The 17,318-nt window shown below is 55.2% G+C and overlaps 1 protein-coding gene and 1 long non-coding RNA gene across 2 annotated transcripts; both read right to left on the bottom strand.

Moving 5' to 3' along the window:
- Positions 1 to 13: 13 nt before the first annotated feature.
- Positions 14 to 14,366, bottom strand: LOC146423770 (uncharacterized). The gene is made up of 9 exons (XM_085044442.1): positions 14,223 to 14,366; positions 12,495 to 12,527; positions 10,824 to 10,992; positions 8,590 to 8,867; positions 6,779 to 6,939; positions 4,117 to 4,389; positions 2,769 to 3,005; positions 1,240 to 2,134; positions 14 to 24 (listed from the first exon to the last, which is right to left on the bottom strand). The coding sequence occupies exons 1-9, from the start codon at positions 14,314 to 14,316 to the stop codon at positions 14 to 16; spliced, it is 2,151 nt and encodes a 716-aa protein (XP_084900568.1). The 5' UTR covers positions 14,317 to 14,366.
- On the bottom strand, positions 4,447 to 5,920 carry LOC146423771 (uncharacterized). The gene is made up of 3 exons (XR_014847323.1): positions 5,888 to 5,920; positions 5,546 to 5,558; positions 4,447 to 4,521 (listed from the first exon to the last, which is right to left on the bottom strand). It is a non-coding gene; the product is annotated as an uncharacterized LOC146423771 (long non-coding RNA).
- Positions 14,367 to 17,318: the final 2,952 nt, after the last annotated feature.

The raw sequence follows: 17,318 nt of genomic DNA, 5'->3' as shown, positions 1-17,318 counted from the left end.
CCCCCTCCCCGCCTCAGGCGCCGCCTAACGAGGTCTCCCCTCCCCACCCCCAGCCCATCCCCACCCCCTCCCCCACCCTCCCGGCCAGGCCGAAGTCGGCCAGGAGGCAGCGGCCGCGGCTGTCCAGCAGGACGTTGTCCGGCCGCACGTCCAGGTGACAGAGGGACAGAGAGTGCAGGTGGGACAGCGCGTGCAGCAGGTCCCACAGGTAGCCGCGGAGCAGCCACTCGGGAACGGGGCGGCCGGGGTTGTCATCGGGATTATTGGGATTATCATCGGGATTATCAGCGGGATTATCAGCGGGATTATTGGGATTATCGGGATTATTGGGATTATCATTGGGATTGTCGGGATTATTTGGATTATTGGGATTATTGGGATCAGGAATTGGATTGGGAATGGGATTGGGGTCAGGATTATTGGGATTGGGGTCAGGAATGGGATCCAGAATGGGTTTTGGGTTGTTGGGATTGGGGTTGTTGGGATTATTGGGATTATTTGGATTATTGGGATTATTGGGATTATCGGGATTATTGGGATCAGGAATTGGATTGGGAATGGGATTGGGGTCAGGATTATTGGGATTGGGGTCGGGAATGGGATCCAGAATGGGTTTTGGGTTGTTGGGATTGGGGTTGTTGGGATTATTGGGATTATTTGGATTATTTGGATTGGAAATGGGATTGGGATTGGAAATGGGATCAGGATTATTGGGATTGGGGTCGGGAATGGGATTGGGGTTGTTGGGATTGGGATTATTGGGATTGGGGTCAGGAATGGGATCAGGATTATTGGGATTGTGTGGAATGGGATTGGGATTGGGATCAGGAATGGGATCCAGAACAGGATTTGGATTGCTGGGAATGGGATCCGGATCAGAATTGGGGTCGGAAATGGGATCAGGATTGTCTGGAATGGGATTGGGATTGGGGTCAGGATTGGGGTTGGGGTCAGAAATGGGATCTAGAATGGGATTGGGGTTATCAGGAATGGGATTGGGATCAAGAATGGGATTTGGATCATCGGGAATGGGATCAGGATTGGGGTTGGGGTCGGGAATGGGATTGGGGTCAGGATTATTGGGATTGGGAATGGGATCAGGATCAGAATTGAGGTCAGAAATGAGATTTGGTTTGTCAGGAATGGGATCGGGGTGGTTGGGATTGGGGTCGGGAATGGGATCCAGAATGGGATTTGGATTGTTGGGAATGGGATTGGGATTGGGAATGGGATTGGGACTGGAATTGTTGGGAATTGGGTTGGAAATGGGATTGGGATCGGAAATGGGGTTGAGAATGGAACTGGAAATGGGATCAGGATGGGAAATGGAATCAGACAGTGGATTGGGAACAATATTGAGCTTGGGATTGGAAATTGGATCAATATTGGGATTTGGATTGGAAATTGGATCAATATTGGGATCAATATTGGAAATGGGATCGATATTGGGATTGGGATTGGGATTGGACATGGCCATGGCCGGAGAGCAACTGGCCACACCCCCTTTGGCCTTAGCCACACCCCCTTTGGACGTAGCCACACCCCCTTTGGCCTTAGCCACACCCCCTTCTGTCCGATCGCCCAATGGGAAGCGAGAACCAGGATTGGCCACACCCCCAGAGGACGAAGCCCCACCCCTAAAGAATGACATCATCCTCCTAAACCACGAAGCCACGCCCCCTGACGATGAAGCCACGCCCTCATAGGATGAAACCACGCCCCCAGAGGACAAGGCCACGCCCCCATCCTGCCAAGCCACGCCCCCTCCACCCACCCTCTTCCTCAACTCCTCCCCCACCACGCAAGCCACGCCCCAAATCAACGACGCCACGCCCACCAGCACCCAAGCCACGCCCCAGGCCAGCTTGGCCACGCCCCCCGAGGCCGAGGCCACGCCCCTGGTGGCCCTTTTTCGCCAGCGGTGGCCCAAGGAGCCGGCGGGGCACAGCGGGGTCAGCAGGTGGAAGTGACCGCGCTGCTCCCAGGCCGCCAGCAGGGGGAGGAGCCACGGGCTTGGCCCCGCCCACCGCTGGGCCGCAGCCTCCCGCAGCCAATGGCGGCGCTGGGCGGGGCCGGCCAGGGGGCGGAGCGAGCGCTTGAGAGCCAATCGGGTGTTGTCGTGGAGGCGGCGGACCTGGGGGGAGGGGCAGAGGGTGGGGGAGGGGTGGGAGAAAGGGTGGGGGAGGGGCTGTGAGAATTGGGGGAGGGGCCAGAGGGTGGGGGAGGGGCTATGGGAAATGAGGGGGAGGGGCTATGGGGTGGGGAGGGGCTTTGGGGGTGAGGAGGGGTCATGGAAATTGGGGTGGGGGAGGGGCTTGTCAGGGTGGGGGAGGGGTGGAGAAACTGTGGGGGAGGGGCTTTAGGGTTGGGGAGGGGCGTGGGAATTGGGGAGGGGGAGGGAGGGGCTATGGGGTGGGGAGGGGCTTGTCTGGGTGGGGCAAACCGGGTGGGGAGGGGCTTTGGGGTGGGGGAGGGGTAATGCAAACTGGGGGAGGGGCCATAGGGTGGGGAGGGGCAGAGTCACTGAGGGGAGGGGGATGGGTTGGTGGAAGGAGTTATGCAAATTGAGGGGGAGGGGCCACCATAGGGTGGGGGAGGGGCTCGTCTGGGTGGGGCAAACCGGGTGGGGAGGGTGGAGTGGGTGGGGAGGGGCTGTGGGGGAGGGGCCAACCCCCATTTCCACCTCCCCAACTCGCCCCTCCCCCTTTCTCTTTGCCCCTCCCCCACCCTTCCCACCCCTCCCCCACCCCGTGGCCCCTCCCCCTCACCTCCAGCACCTCCCCCCTCGCTCCCCTCCCGAGGCTCCTCAGGATCTCGAAGCTCTCCAGCCGGGGGGAGGGGCAGCCCGCGGGGGGCGTGGCCAGCTCTCCGTGCCCCTCCCCCTCCTCCCCAAACCCCTCCCCCCCCGCGGCAGCCCGGGGTGGGGGAGGGGCGCGGTCGGGCCGGCGGCTGATTGGCCGAGAGGGGCGGCGGGGGAGGGGGCGGGGGAGGGGCATGGGGAGGGGCTGGGGGGGGGCTGGGGGAGGGGCGGGGAGGGGAAAGAGAGAGGGGGGAGGGGCGAGTTAGAGAGGGGGGAGGGGGGTTGGCCCCTCCCCCACCCCCCCCCCCCCACCCCTCCTCACCCTCCCCGCCGATCACGTGACGCCCCGCGGGGTGGGGGAGGGGCGCTCCCCGCCGGTCACGTGGTCTCTCCGCTCTCTCTCTCTCTCTCGCTCCTCTCCCGCCAAACTCGGCGGACAAGCCACGCCCACCTCCCCGCCAGCCAATCGGAAAACGCTTCCTCTGCGTCACTTCCGGCCGCCTCGCTTCCGGCCGCGTCGACCAATCAGCGCTCGCCTTGCCCCTCCCCCTCCCGGAACCCCAAAATCGCCGATTTTTGCCCCAAATTTTGGGGGTTTTCCCTCCGGTTTTGGTTTTCCCGCGAATACTGAAAGGGGCGTGGCCTGAAGGGGCGTGGCCTCGAGCTCGCCCCTCCCCCACCCTGTTTTTGGGTCAATTTTTACCATTTTTTCGGTTAATTCTCTACCATTTTTTCACTCAATTTTTACCATTTTTTCACTCAATTTCCACTCAATTTTCACCATTTTTTCACTCAATTTCCACCGGTTTTTCACTCAATTTTCACCATTTTTTCACTCAATTTTCACCATTTTTTTACTCAATTTCCACCTTTTTTTTACTCAATTTCCACCATTTTTTCACTCAATTTTCACCATTTTTTCACTCAATTTCCACCATTTTTTTACTCAATTTTCACCATTTTTTCGGTTAATTCTCTACCATTTTTTCACTCAATTTTTACCAATTTTCCACTCAATTTCCACCATTTTTTTACTCAATTTCCACCATTTTTTCACTCAATTTCCACCATTTTTTTACTCAATTTTCACCATTTTTTACTCAATTTTCACCATTTTTTCACTCAATTTTCACCATTTTTCACTCAATTTCCACCATTTTTTACTCAATTTCCACCATTTTTTCCACTCAATTTCCACTCAATTTTCACCATTTTTCACTCAATTTCCACCATTTTTTCACTCAATTTCCACCATTTTTTACTCATTTCTCCCCATTTTTTCCCAACTCTCCCCTCCCCCATCACACCCACCCCACCCCCACCCCGCTGACCACCACCACCATGACCACACCCATGGCCACGCCCACTCCTCCGGCCGGTCCTCCCCGCCGCCAGGGGGCGCTGTTCCGCGGGCGGGGCTCCACGAAGGCCACGCCCCTCGCCCTGCCGGCGATCCAGGGGACAAAGGCGCTGACCTTGGTGTAAACCCCGGGGCGCCAGGGGACACCGCAGCCCTCGCCCCACGACACGATCCCCGCCAGGACCCAGCGGCCGGCCGCTGGACACACCAGGGGACCTCCTGAGTCACCCTAGGGGACAGTTAGGGACATTGGGGACATCGTTAGGGACATTGGGGACACGCCAGGGGACACCGCAGCCCTCGCCCCACGACACGATCCCCGCCAGGACCCAGCGGCCGGCCGCTGGACACACCAGGGGACCTCCCGAGTCACCCTAGGGGACATTGGGGACATCGTTAGGGACATTGGGGACATTGTTAGGGACATTGGGGACACGGCAGGGGACACCGCAGCCCTCGCCCCACGACACGATCCCCGCCAGGACCCAGCGGCCAGCGGCTGGACACACCAGGGGACCGCCCGAGTCACCCTAGGGGACATTGGGGACAGTTAGGGACATTGGGGACATCGTCAGGGACATTGGGGACACGGCAGGGGACTGCCAGAGTCACCCTAGGGGACATTGGGGACAGTTAATAGTGACATTGGGGACATTAGGGACACACCAGGGGACCTCCCGAGTCACCCTAGGGGACAGTTAGGGACATTGGGGACATCGTTAGGGACATTGGGGACAGTTAGCGGTGACATTGGGGACACGCCAGGGGACATTGGGGACATTAGGGACAGTTAGCAGTGACATTGGGGACACGCCAGGGGACATTGGGGACATTAGGGACACACCAGGGGACCTCCCGAGTCACCCTAGGGGACATTGGGGACAGTTAGGGACATCGTTAGGGACATTAGGGACAGTTAGCAGTGACACTGGGGACATTAGAGACACACCAAGGGACATTGGGGACATCGTTAGGGGACATTGGGGACACTAGGGACACACCAGGGGACCGCCAGAGTCACCCTAGGGGACATTGGGGACATTGGGGACTCGCCAGGGGACATTAGGGACACTTAGGGACAGTTAGCAGTGACTTTGGGGACACGCCAGGGGACATTGGGGACATCGTTAGGGGACACTGGGGACACTAGGGACACAGCAGGGGACCGCCAGAGTCACCCTAGGGGACATTGGGGACAGTTAGTGACACTTAGGGACACAGCAGGGGACATTGGGACAGTTAGCAGTGACATTGGGGACATCGTTAGGGACATTGGGGACATTGGGGACACGCCAGGGGACAGTTAGTGACACTTAGGGACACAGCAGGGGACATTGGGGACAGTTAACAGTGACATTGGGGACATCAAGGACACACCAGGGGACCTCCTGAGTCACCCTGGGGGACATTGGGGACAGTTAGGGACACTTAGGGACACAGCAGGGGACATTGGGACAGTTAGCAGTGACATTGGGGACATCAAGGACACACCAGGGGACCTCCTGAGTCATCCTAGGGGACATTGGGGACAGTTTGGGGACATTGGGGACAGTTAGCAGTGACATCAGGGACAAACCTGGGGACCCCACGATGTCCCCAACCCCCCCAGTGTCCCCAAATCCCCACTGTCCCCAATGTCCCCTCAGTGTCCCCAATGTCCCAATGTCCTCAATGTCCCCAATGTCCCCAACCCCCGGCTGCCCCCTCCAGGATGTCCCCAGTGTCACCTTGCAGGTGTCCCTGCCACCTCCCAGGTCCCCTCAGTGTCCCCAGTGCCCCTCCAGGATGTCCCCAATGTCACCTTGCAGGTGTCCCTGCCACCTCCCGGGTCCCATCAATGTCCCCAATGTCACCTTGCAGGTGTCCCTGTCCCCAGTGTCACCTTGCAGGTGTCCCTCAATGTCCCCAGTGTCACCAATGTCACCTTGCAGGTGTCCCTGCCACCTCCCGGGTCCCCTCAGTGTCCCCAATGTCACCTTGCAGGTGTCCCTGCCACCTCCCGGGTCCCCTCAGTGTCCCCAATGTCACCTTGCAGGTGTCCCTGCCACCTCCCGGGTCCCCTCCCTGTCCCCAATGTCACCTTGCAGGTGTCCCTGCCACCTCCCGGGTCCCATCAATGTCCCCAATGTCACCTTGCAGGTGTCCCTGCCACCTCCCTGTCCCCAGTGTCACCTTGCAGGTGTCCCTGTCCCCAATGTCACCTTGCAGGTGTCCCTCAGTGTCCCCAATGTCACCTTGCAGGTGTCCCTGCCACCTCCCGGGTCCCATCAATGTCCCCAGTGTCACCTTGCAGGTGTCCCTGTCCCCAATGTCACCTTGCAGGTGTCCCTGCCACCTCCAGGATGTCCCCAATGTCACCTTGCAGGTGTCCCTGCCACCTCCCGGGTCCCATCAGTGTCCCCAATGTCACCTTGCAGGTGTCCCTGCCACCTCCCAGGTCCCCTCAATGTCCCCAGTGTCCCCAGTGTCACCTTGCAGGTGTCCCTGCCACCTCCCGGGTCCCATCAATGTCACCTTGCAGGTGTCCCTGCCACCTCCCGGGTCCCCTCAGTGTCCCCAATGTCACCTTGCAGGTGTCCCTGCCACCTCCCGGGTCCCATCAATGTCCCCAATGTCACCTTGCAGGTGTCCCTGCCACCTCCCGGGTCCCCAGCGCAGATCATGTCCTCCTGGATCCTCCTCGGTGGCAATTCCCGGCCGAGGTCAGTGCCATAGAGCTTCCGGCACTGGGACAGTGCCAGCAGGGGGACCTGCAGCTCCTGGAGCCTCCTGGGGACATCTGGGGACAGCAGGTGACACCAGGTGACACCGGTGACCATCCCAGTTAATCCCAGTTAACACCAGTTAACACCAGTATCATTGATCCCCATTGATCCCCATTGATCCCCATTGATCCCCATTGATCCCCATTGATCCCCATGGCCAGCAGTGACACCTGCAGCTCCTGGGGACATCTGGGGACAGCAGGTGACATCGGTGGCCATCCCAGTTAATCCCAGTTAACCCCAGTTAACACCAGTATCATTGATCCCCATTGATCCTCATTGATCCCCATTGATCCCCATGGCCAGCAGTGACACCTGCAGCTCCTGGAGCCTCCTGGGGACATCTGGGGACAGCAGGTGACACTGGTGACCACCAGTGACCACCAGTGACCATCCCAGTTCATCCCAATCCGTAATCCCCCACTGACCCCAGTTGGGTTCCATTGACTCCCATTGAGTTCCATTGACTCCAGTCCATCCCAGTCCCTCCCAGTCCATCCCAGTCCATCCCAGTTCACCCAGTTTGTCCCAGTCTGTCCCTCACCTCTGTCCCTGCCGTCCCCTCAGCCCGTGGTCACACACTGACCACCATTGACCTCTACTGACCTCCATTGACCCCAGTTGTGTCCAGTTGAGCCCCAGTGACTCCAGTCCATCCCAGTCCATCCCAGTCCCTCCCAGTCCATCCCAGTCTGTCCCTCACCTCTGTCCCCTCTGTCCCCCCAGCCGGTGGTCACACACTGACCATCATTGACCTCCACTGACCACCATTGACCACCATTGACCTCCATTGACCCCAGTTGGGTTCCATTGACTCCAGTCCATCCCAGTCCCTCCCAGTCCATCCCAGTCCCTCCCAGTCCATCCCAGTCCCTCCCAGTCCCTCCCAGTCCCTCCCAGTTCACCCAGTTCCCCTCACCTCTGTCCCCTCCGTCCCCCCAGCCGGTGGTCACACACTGACCTCCATTGACCTCCATTGACCTCATTGACCACCATTGACTTCCATTGACCACCATTGACCTTCATTGACTCCAGTTGGGTTCCATTGACTCCAGTCCCTCCCAGTCCCTCCCAGTCCCTCCCAGTCCCTCCCAGTCCCTCCCAGTTCACCCAGTTCACCCAGTTCCCCTTCACCTCTGTCCCCGCCGTCCCCCCAGCCGGTGGTCACACACTGACCTCCATTGACCACCATTGACCACCATTGACTCCAATTGAGTCCCATTGACTCCCATTGACTCCAGTCCCTCCCAGTCCATCCCAGTCCATCCCAGTTCACCCAGTTTGTCCCAGTTTGTCCCAGTTTGTCCCAGTTTGTCCCAGTTGCCCCCTCACCTCTGTCCCCGCCATCCCCCCAGCCGGTGGTCACACACTGACCTCCATTGACCTCCATTGAGTTCCCATTGACCACCATTGACTTCCATTGACCCCAGTTGGGTTCCATTGACTCCAGTCCCTCCCAGTCCCTCCCAGTCCATCCCAGTTCACCCAGTTCCCCTCACCTCTGTCCCCGCCGTCCCCCCAGCCGGTGGTCACACACTGACCTCATTGACCACCATTGACCACCATTGACCCCAGTTGGGTTCCATTGACTCCAGTCCCTCCCAGTCCATCCCAGTCCATCCCAGTCCATCCCAGTCCATCCCAGTTCACCCAGTTCCCCTCACCTCTGTCCCCGCCGTCCCCCCAGCCGGTGGTCACACACTGCATCCCGGCCGGGAAGCGCAGGGTGGGGGAGGGGAGGCACACTGGCCCCACGCCCACGCCGAAGGTCACCGGCCAGGCCAGTCTGACCAGTGCGATGTCCCCACTGGTGGCCTCGCCGGCGTAGCTGGGGTGGGGGAGGAGCTGGGCCAGCGGCACGGCCACGCCCCTTCCGGCGCCAGGCCCCGCCCCCAGCTGCGAGGCGCCCAATAGCACGGAGTAGAGGCGAGGGTCGCTGCTGCTGGGGGAGAATCAAACTGGGACCAGTTTGGGACTGGGAATGGGAGAGAATGGAACTGGGACCAGTTTGGGACTGGGAATGGGGAACTGGGAATGGGGGAGAATGGGACTGGGACCAGTTTGGGACTGGGAATGGGACTGGGAATGGGAGAGAATGGAACTGGGACCAGTTTGGGACTGGGAATGGTGGGGAATGGGACTGGGAATGGGACTGGGACCAGTCTGGGACTGGGAATGGGGAACTGGGACCAGTTTGGGACTGGGAATGGGGAACTGGGACCAGTTTGGGACTGGGGATGGGGAACTGGGACCAGTTTGGGACTGGGAATGGGGAACTGGGACCAGTTTGGGACTGGGAATGGGGAACTGGGACCAGTTGGGGACTGGGAATGGGGACTGGGAATGGGGAAGAATCGAACTGGGACCAGTTTGGGGTTTCCCACCCATTCCCAGTCCCAAACTGGTCCCTAACTGGTCTCTAACCACTCCCAGTCCCTCCCAGTCCCTCCCAGTCCCTCCCAGTCCCATTCCCAGTCCCATACTGGTCTCTAACCAATCCCAGTATGGATTCCCAGTCCCTCCCAGTCCATCCCAGTCCCACACCAGTCCCTCCCAGTCCATCCCAGTCCCACACCAGTCCCTCCCAGTCCCATTCCCAGTCCCTCCCAGTCCCTCCCAGTACCTCCCAGTCCCACACCAGTCCCATTCCCAGTCCCATACTGGTCTCTAACTGGTTTCTAACCATTCCCAGTCCCTCCCAGTCCCTCCCAGTGCCTCACTGGTCACTCACCCCTGCAGGCAGTGGGCAGCGGTCAGTGCCCAATCCGGTGCCACCAGTGCCACCCCAGACTGGTCCCAGTATGGATTCCCAGTCCCATTCCCAGTCCCATACTGGTCTCTAACCATTCCCAGTCCCATTCCCAGTCCCATATTGGTCCCTAACTGGTCTCTAACCATTCCCAGTCCCTCCCAGTCCATCCCAGTCCCACACCAGTCCCTCCCAGTCCCATTCCCAGTCCCAAACTGGTCTCTAACTGGTCTCTAACCACTCCCAGTCCCTCCCAGTCCCTCCCAGTCCCATTCCCAGTCCCATACTGGTCTCTAACCAATCCCAGTATGGATTCCCAGTCCCTCCCAGTCCCTCCCAGTCCCTCCCAGTCCCTCCCAGTATGAACTGGTCACTCAGCCCTGCAGGCAGTGGGCAGCGGTCAGTGCCCAATCCAGTGCCACCAGTGCCACCCCAGACTGGTCCCAGTATGGATTCCCAGTCCCAGTCCCAGTCCCTTACTGGTTTCTAACCATTCCCAGTCCCTCCCAGTCCCATTCCCAGTCCCAAACTGGTCCCTAACTGGTCTCTAACCACTCCCAGTCCCTCCCAGTCCATCCCAGTCCCACACCAGTCCCTCCCAGTCCCATTCCCAGTCCCAAACTGGTCTCTAACTGGTCTCTAACCACTCCCAGTCCCTCCCAGTCCCTCCCAGTCCCATTCCCAGTCCCATACTGGTCTCTAACCAATCCCAGTATGGATTCCCAGTCCCTCCCAGTCCCTCCCAGTCCCATTCCCAGTCCCAAACTGGTCCCTAACTGGTCTCTAACCATTCCCAGTCCCTCCCAGTCCCTCCCAGTCCCTCCCAGTCCCTCCCAGTCCCTCCCAGTGCCTCACTGGTCACTCACCCCTGCAGGCAGTGGGCAGCGGTCAGTGCCCAATCCAGTGCCACCAGTGCCACCCCAGACTGGTCCCAGTATGGATTCCCAGTCCCAGTCCCAGTCCCTTACTGGTCTCTAACCACTCCCAGTCCATCCCAGTCCCACACCAGTCCCATTCCCAGTCCCAGACTGGTCTCTAACTGGTCTCTAACCATTCCCAGTCTCATTCCCAGTCCCATACTGGTCTCTAACTGGTTTCTAACCATTCCCAGTCCCTCCCATTCCCAGTCCCTGGTCTCTGGTCACTCACCCCTGCAGGCAGTGGGCAGCGGTCAGTGCCCAATCCGGTGCCACCAGCGCCACCCCGCACACGTGCGCCCCCTGGCGGCGGAGGCTGCCCTGCCATGGCCAGCGCCCCTCCCCCGCCTCCTCCCCCCCCACCGTGCGCGACAGCGGGGGGGGGCGGGGCAGGCCGCACTCTGCGGGGGGAGGGGGGGACACGGTTAGGGACAGCTGGGGACAGTTTGGGGACAGTTTGGGGACAGTTTGGGGACAATCGGGGACAGTTTGGGGTCTTTAGGTACAGTTTAGGGACAATTTGGGGACGATTTGGGCACTTTGGGGACAATTTGGGGACACTTGGGGACATCTGGGAGCAGCTGGGGACAGTTCGGGACACTTGGGGACAACTGTGGACACTTTAGGGACAGTTTAGGGACAGTTTGGGGACAGTTTGGGGATGATTTGGGGACAGTTTGGGGTCTCTAAGGACAGTTTAGGGGCACTTTAGGGACAGTTTGGGGACACCTTGGGGACGTTTTGGGGCACTTGGGGACACTCTGGGGACACTTTGGGACATTGGGGACAATTGATTTGGGGACGATTTGGGGACGATTTGGGCACTTTAGGGACATTTTGGGGACGATTTGGGGACACTTTGGGACATTGGGGACACTTTGGGGACACTTGGGGGGCGGGGCAGGCCGCACTCTGCGGGGGAGGGGACACCGTTAGGGACAGCTGGGGACAGTTTGGGGACAGTTTGGGGACAGTTTGGGGTCTCTAAGGACAGTTTAGGGACGATTTGGGCACTTTAGGGACAGTTTAGGGACAGTTTGGGGACGATTTGGGGCACTTTGGGGACACTCTGGGGACACTTTGGGACATTGGGGACACTTTGGGGACAATCTGGGGACAGTTTGGGGACTTTAGGGACACCTTGGGGACACTTTGGGGACACCTGGGAGCAGTTAGGGACAATTTAGGGACAATTTGGGCACTTTGGGGACACTTTGGGGACAATTGGGGACACTTTGGGGACACCTGGGGACAATTTAGGGACAATTTGGGGACGATTTGGGCACTTTGGGGACAATTTGGGGACACCTGGGGACATCTGGGAGCAGCTGGGGACAGTTTGAGACACTTGGGGACACTTTAGGGACAGTTTGGGGACAGTTTGGGACATTGGGGACAATTGGGGCCAAGTTGGGGTCACCTGGGGACAATCTGGGGACACTCCAGGGGCACTTGGGGACATTTTAAGAGGCATTTAGGGACAGTTTGGGGACATTTTAGGGCCATTTGAGGATATTTTTTGGGCCATTTAGGGTCATTTAGGGACATTTAGGGCCAATTTGGGGACATTTTGGGGCCATTTAGGGTCATTTTGGTGACATTTTGGGACATTTGGGGACATTTTAGGGACATTTAGAGAGAATTTGGGGACAATTTGGGGACATTTAGGGGACATTTGTGGACATTTCGGGACATTTGGGGACATTTGGGACCAATTTGGGGACATTTTGGGACATTTTGGGGACTTTTGGGGACATTTTAGGACCATTTTGGGGACAATTTGGGGACATTTAGGGCCATTTGGGGACATTTGGGGACAATTTGGGGCATTTTGGGGACATTTGGGGACATCTGGGGACAATTTGGGGACATTTGGGGACATTTGGGGACATTTCTCTCTCACCCATCTCTGTCTCCGAGAGCTGCCGAGACCTGTCTGGGGTGGAAAGGGTTAAAGGAGATCAGAACCCAAAAATCCAAAAAAAATCCCCAAAAAACCCCAAAAAATCCCAAAAACCCCAAAAAATCCCAAAAAAATCCCAAAAAAATCCTCAAATTAATAAAAAACCGAAAACCCAAAACTGCCCCCAAAAAAACCCCCAAAAAATCCCAAAAATCCCCAAAAAACAACCAAAAAAAATCCCAAAAATCAACAAAAAACCCAAACCCAAAACTGCCCCAAAAAACCCCCAAAAAATCTCCCAAAAACACCCAAAAATCCCCCAAAAATCCCAAAATTACCCAAAAACCCCCCAAAACCAAAACTGCCCCAAAAAATTCCCCAAAAATCCCCAAAAAATCCCCAAAAAATCGTCAAAAATCCCAAAAAAATCCCAAAAATCAACAAAAACCCCAAACCCAAAACTGCCCCAAAAAATCCCCAAAAAAACCCAAAAACCCCCAAAATCCCCCGAAAAACAAACAAAACCCCCTAAAAAACCCCAAAAATCCCCAATAAAAGCACCAAAATCTCCAAAAAACCCCCAAAATTCCCTCAGAGACTCCAAAAAAATCCCAAAAATCTCCCCCAAAATAAGAAAAATCCCCAAAAATCCCAAATTTCCTCTGACTGCACTCCTAGCGATCCCAAAATTCCACCCGGAAATCCCAAAATTTGATCCCAAAGAGGAGAAAATCCCAAATTTTTGGACCCAAATTGGGGCAAAACCCCAAAATTCCACCCTGGAACCCCAAAAATTCGATCCCAAAGAGCAAAAAACCCCAAAATTTCAGCTGAAAATCCCAAAATTCCACCTGGGAATCCCAAAATTCCACCTGAGGATCCCAAAATTTGATCCCGAAGAGGAGAAAACCCAAATTTTTGGACCCAAAATTGGGCTGAAAACCCCAAAATTCCACCTGGGAATCCCAAAACTTGACCCCAAACAGCAGAAAAACCCCAAATTTTTAGCCCCAAAACCCCAAAATTCCCCCAAATTTCCACCCTGGAACCCCAAAATTCCCAAAATTTGATCCTAGAGAGGAGAAAACCCCAAATTTTTGGACCAAAATTGGGGGAAAATCCCCAAAATTCCACCTGAGGATCCCAAAATTTGATCCCAAAGAGGAGAAAATCCCAAATTTCAAACCCCAAATTGGGGCAAAACCCCAAAATTCCACCTGGGAATCCCAAAATTTCACCCCAAAGAGCAGAAAATCCCAAATTTCTGCCCCCAAATCACCTCGAAACCCCAAATTTCCCCCAAAATTCCACCCCGGAACCCCAAAATTTCGGGACACCCCAAAATTTCCACCCGAAAGAGCAGAAAACCCCAAATTTTTGACCCCAAATTGGATGGGAACCCCAAAATTCCACCCTAGAAACCCAAAATTTGACCCCAAACAGGAGAAAACCCAAAATTTCTGACCCCAAAACCCCAAATTTCCCCCAAAATTCCACCTGAGGATCCCAAAATTTCACCCCAAAGAGCAAAAAATCCCAAATTTCAAATCCCAAATCACCTCGAAACTCCAAATTTCCCCCAAATTTCCACCCCGGAACCCCAAAATTTCGGGACAACCCCAAAATTTCCAACCCCAACCACCAGCAAAACCCCAAATTTCCTCCCCCAAAACCCCAAAATTTCCCCCAAATTTCCCCCCGGCGGGGGTGGGGGAGGGGCGGCCCTACCTGGGCGGGGGTCTCCGGGTGTGACGTCACAGGCCCGGGCGGCGAGCAGCAGGAGGGGGAGGGGGAGGGGCAGCATGGCCGGCAGAGTCCCCATGGCTGCTCCGCCCCTCCCCCACCCCGGGGAACCCCTTAAGTGGGGAGGGGAGGGGCGGGGGAGGGGGGGGAGGGGCGGGGAGGGATGGGGGAGGGGGCGGGGAGGGGCGGGGGAGGGGGGCAACGGGGTGGGAATTAATTAGTTAATTGGGGTGGGGAGGGGGCTATGGGGGTGGGGGAGGGCGGAGGCAATGGGGGGACACTGCCGCCCTCCCACCCCTCCAGCCCCTCCCCACCCCAATTAATTAATTAATTAGGTCCCCACTCTCTGCCCCTCCCCACCCTGGGAAAGCCCCCATTAAATGGAGTGGGGCGAGGTGGGGGAGGGGCAGGGTGGGGGAGGGGCGGCAGTCCTCGCCCCTCCCCCCCGCTGAACCCCTTCAATGGGGAGGGGGAGGGGCGGGGGAGGGTGTGGAATTAATTAATGACTTAATTGGGGGGTGGGGGAGGGGCGGAGGAGGTGGGGGAGGGGCAGAAACGAGGCCACGCCCCTCCCCCACCCCCCCCAATAAATCAAATTTTGGGGTGACGCCCCGGGGTGGGGGAGGGGCAGCGAAGACATTCCCCAAAGGAATTCCAACTCTTTGGACCCAAATTTGGGACGAAAAATCCCCAAATTTTTCCACCCGAGGATCCCAAAAATTCCCCCAAAAACCCCAAAAGTCCCAAAATTTCACCCCAAAATTTGATCCCAAAGAGGAGAAAATCCCAAATTTTTGGCTTCAAATTGAGGGAAAATCCCCCAAATTCCAGAAATTTCCACCCTAAAAACCCCAAAATTTAATCCTAAAGAGGAGAAAATCCCAAATTTTTGGACCCAAATTGGGTGAAAATCCCAAAATTTCACCCCAAAGAGGAGAAAAACCCCAAATTTCAAACCCCAAATTGGGCTGAAAACCCCAAATTTCCACCCTGGAACCCCAAAATTCCCAAAATTTGATGCTAAAGAAGGAGAAAACCCCAATTTTCTGACCCCAAATTGGATGAAAATTCCAAAATTCCACCTGAAGATCCCAAAATTTGATCCTAAAGAGGAGAAAACCCAAATTTTTTGACCCCAAATTAGGAGAAAATCCCCAAAATTCCACAAATTTCACCCTAAAAACCCCAAAATTTAATCCTAAAGTGAAGAAAATCCCAAATTTTTGGACCCAAATTGGGGCAAAACCCCAAAATTCCACCCTGGAACCCCAAAATTCCCAAAATTTGATCCCAAAGGAGGAGAAAACCTCAAATTTTTGGACCCAAACCGGATGAAAATCCCAAATTTCCAACTGAAAATCCCAAAATTTCACCCAAAACACTCAAAATTTGACCCCAAAGTGGAGAAAATCCCAAATTTCAAACCCGAAATTGGGAGAAAATCCCAAATTTCCATCTGGGGATCCCAAAATTTGATCCTAAAGAGGAAAAAATCCCAAATTTTTGGCTTCAAATTGAGATAAAATCCCCAAAATTCCACATTTTTCACCCAAATATCCCAAAATTTCACCCCAAAGTGGAGAAAAATCCCAAATTTTTGGCTCCAAATTGAGAGAAAATCCCCCAAAATTTCCGCCCCTCCCCCACCCGGCCATCCCCCCCTTTCGATTTTAATGAATTAATTAATTAACCGGGGTGGGGGAGGGGCGGGGAAGAATTAATGAATGAATTAATTAATGAAGCAGGGTGGGGGAGGGGCGACGCCGTCCGACAGGTTTTTCCCAGGCCGGGGGTGGGGGAGGGGGCGGGGAGGAGGCGCCCCTCCCCACCCTGATTAATTAATTCATTAATTGGGTTTAATTAGGGGGTGACGCCCTGGGGGTGGGGGAGGGGCGGAGAGTGCTGAGTCAGCGGAAATTTTTTTGGGGGAAAAAAATCTGAAAATCGGTTGTGGGGAAATGGAATTGTGGAGAAAAAAATCCTAAAATTCCTGAAATTCAACCCAAAAAAATCCCAAAATTCAACCAAAAAACCCCCAAAAACCAGAAATTCACCCCAAAAATACCCTAAAAATACCCTAAAAAACCCCAAATTCACCCCAAAATCAACCCAAAAAACCCCAAAATTCAACCAAAAAAACCCCAAAAAACAAAAAACCACAAATTCACCCCAAAAATACCCTAAAAAAACCCCAAATTCACAGCAAAAAAACCCCAAATTCACCCCAAAATCAGCCAAAAAAAACCCCAAAATTCCTCAAAATCAGCCAAAGAAACCGCAAAATTCACCCCAAAACCCCAAAAATCACCCCAAAAAACCCCAAAATACCCAAAAACCCCCCAAAACCCCCAAATTCACCCCAAAACCCCCCAAAATTCCTCAAAATCAGCCTGAAAAATCCCAAAATCACCCAAAACCCCCCAAAAATCCCCAAAATTAACCCCAAAAAACCCCCAAATTGGCCCCAAAACCCTCAAATTCACCCCAAAAAATCCCCCAAACCACCCAGAAAAACCCCAAAATCACCCAAATTCACCCCAAAAAACCCAAAATTCACCCCAAAACCCCCAAATTAACAGCAAAAAACCCCAAAAACCTCAAAATTCACCTGGAAAACACCAAAAAAACCCCAAAATTCCTGAAAATCAGCCCAAAAAATTCCAAATTCACACCCAAAACCCCCAAAAAACCACCAAAAAACCCCCAAATTCACAGCAAAAAACCCCAAAACCCCAAAAATTCATCCCAAAAAAACCCAAAACGCCAAAAAAACCCAAAACCCCCCAAATTTCCAAAAAAATCACCCCAAAATTTCCCCCAAAATCCCTCAAAATCCACCCAAAACCCCCCAAATTTACCCAAAAAACCCCAAATTCATCCCAAAACTCCCAAAATTCACCCCAAAAACCTGAAATTAACCCCAAAAAACTCCCCAAAACCCCAAAAATACCCCAAAAAGCCCCAAATTCACAGCAAAACCCCAAAAATTCACCCCAAAATCAGCCCAAAAACCCCCAAAATTCCTCAAAATCACCCCAAAAATCCCAAATTCACCCAAAACCCTCCAAATTCACAGCAAAA

Source organism: Lichenostomus cassidix, unplaced genomic scaffold, assembly GCF_008360975.1.
Source record: "Lichenostomus cassidix isolate B80296 unplaced genomic scaffold, HeHo_3.0 HiC_scaffold_36, whole genome shotgun sequence".
NCBI lineage: Eukaryota > Metazoa > Chordata > Aves > Passeriformes > Meliphagidae > Lichenostomus > Lichenostomus cassidix.
This window is presented reverse-complemented; position numbering and strand designations above follow the sequence as displayed.

Bases quoted from the DNA above. Each gene is read 5' to 3' on its own strand.
- LOC146423770 (XM_085044442.1), bottom strand. From the start codon at position 14,316: ATGGGGACTCTGCCGGCCATGCTGCCCCTCCCCCTCCCCCTCCTGCTG. The intron at 8,868-10,823 runs GTGAGTGACCAG...ATTCTCCCCCAG, and splicing joins GCTGCCCACTGCCTGCAGGG to CAGCAGCGACCCTCGCCTCT. The intron at 4,390-6,778 runs GTGACATTGGGG...ACTGTCCCCTAG, and splicing joins GTGGCAGGGACACCTGCAAG to GGTGACTCAGGAGGTCCCCT.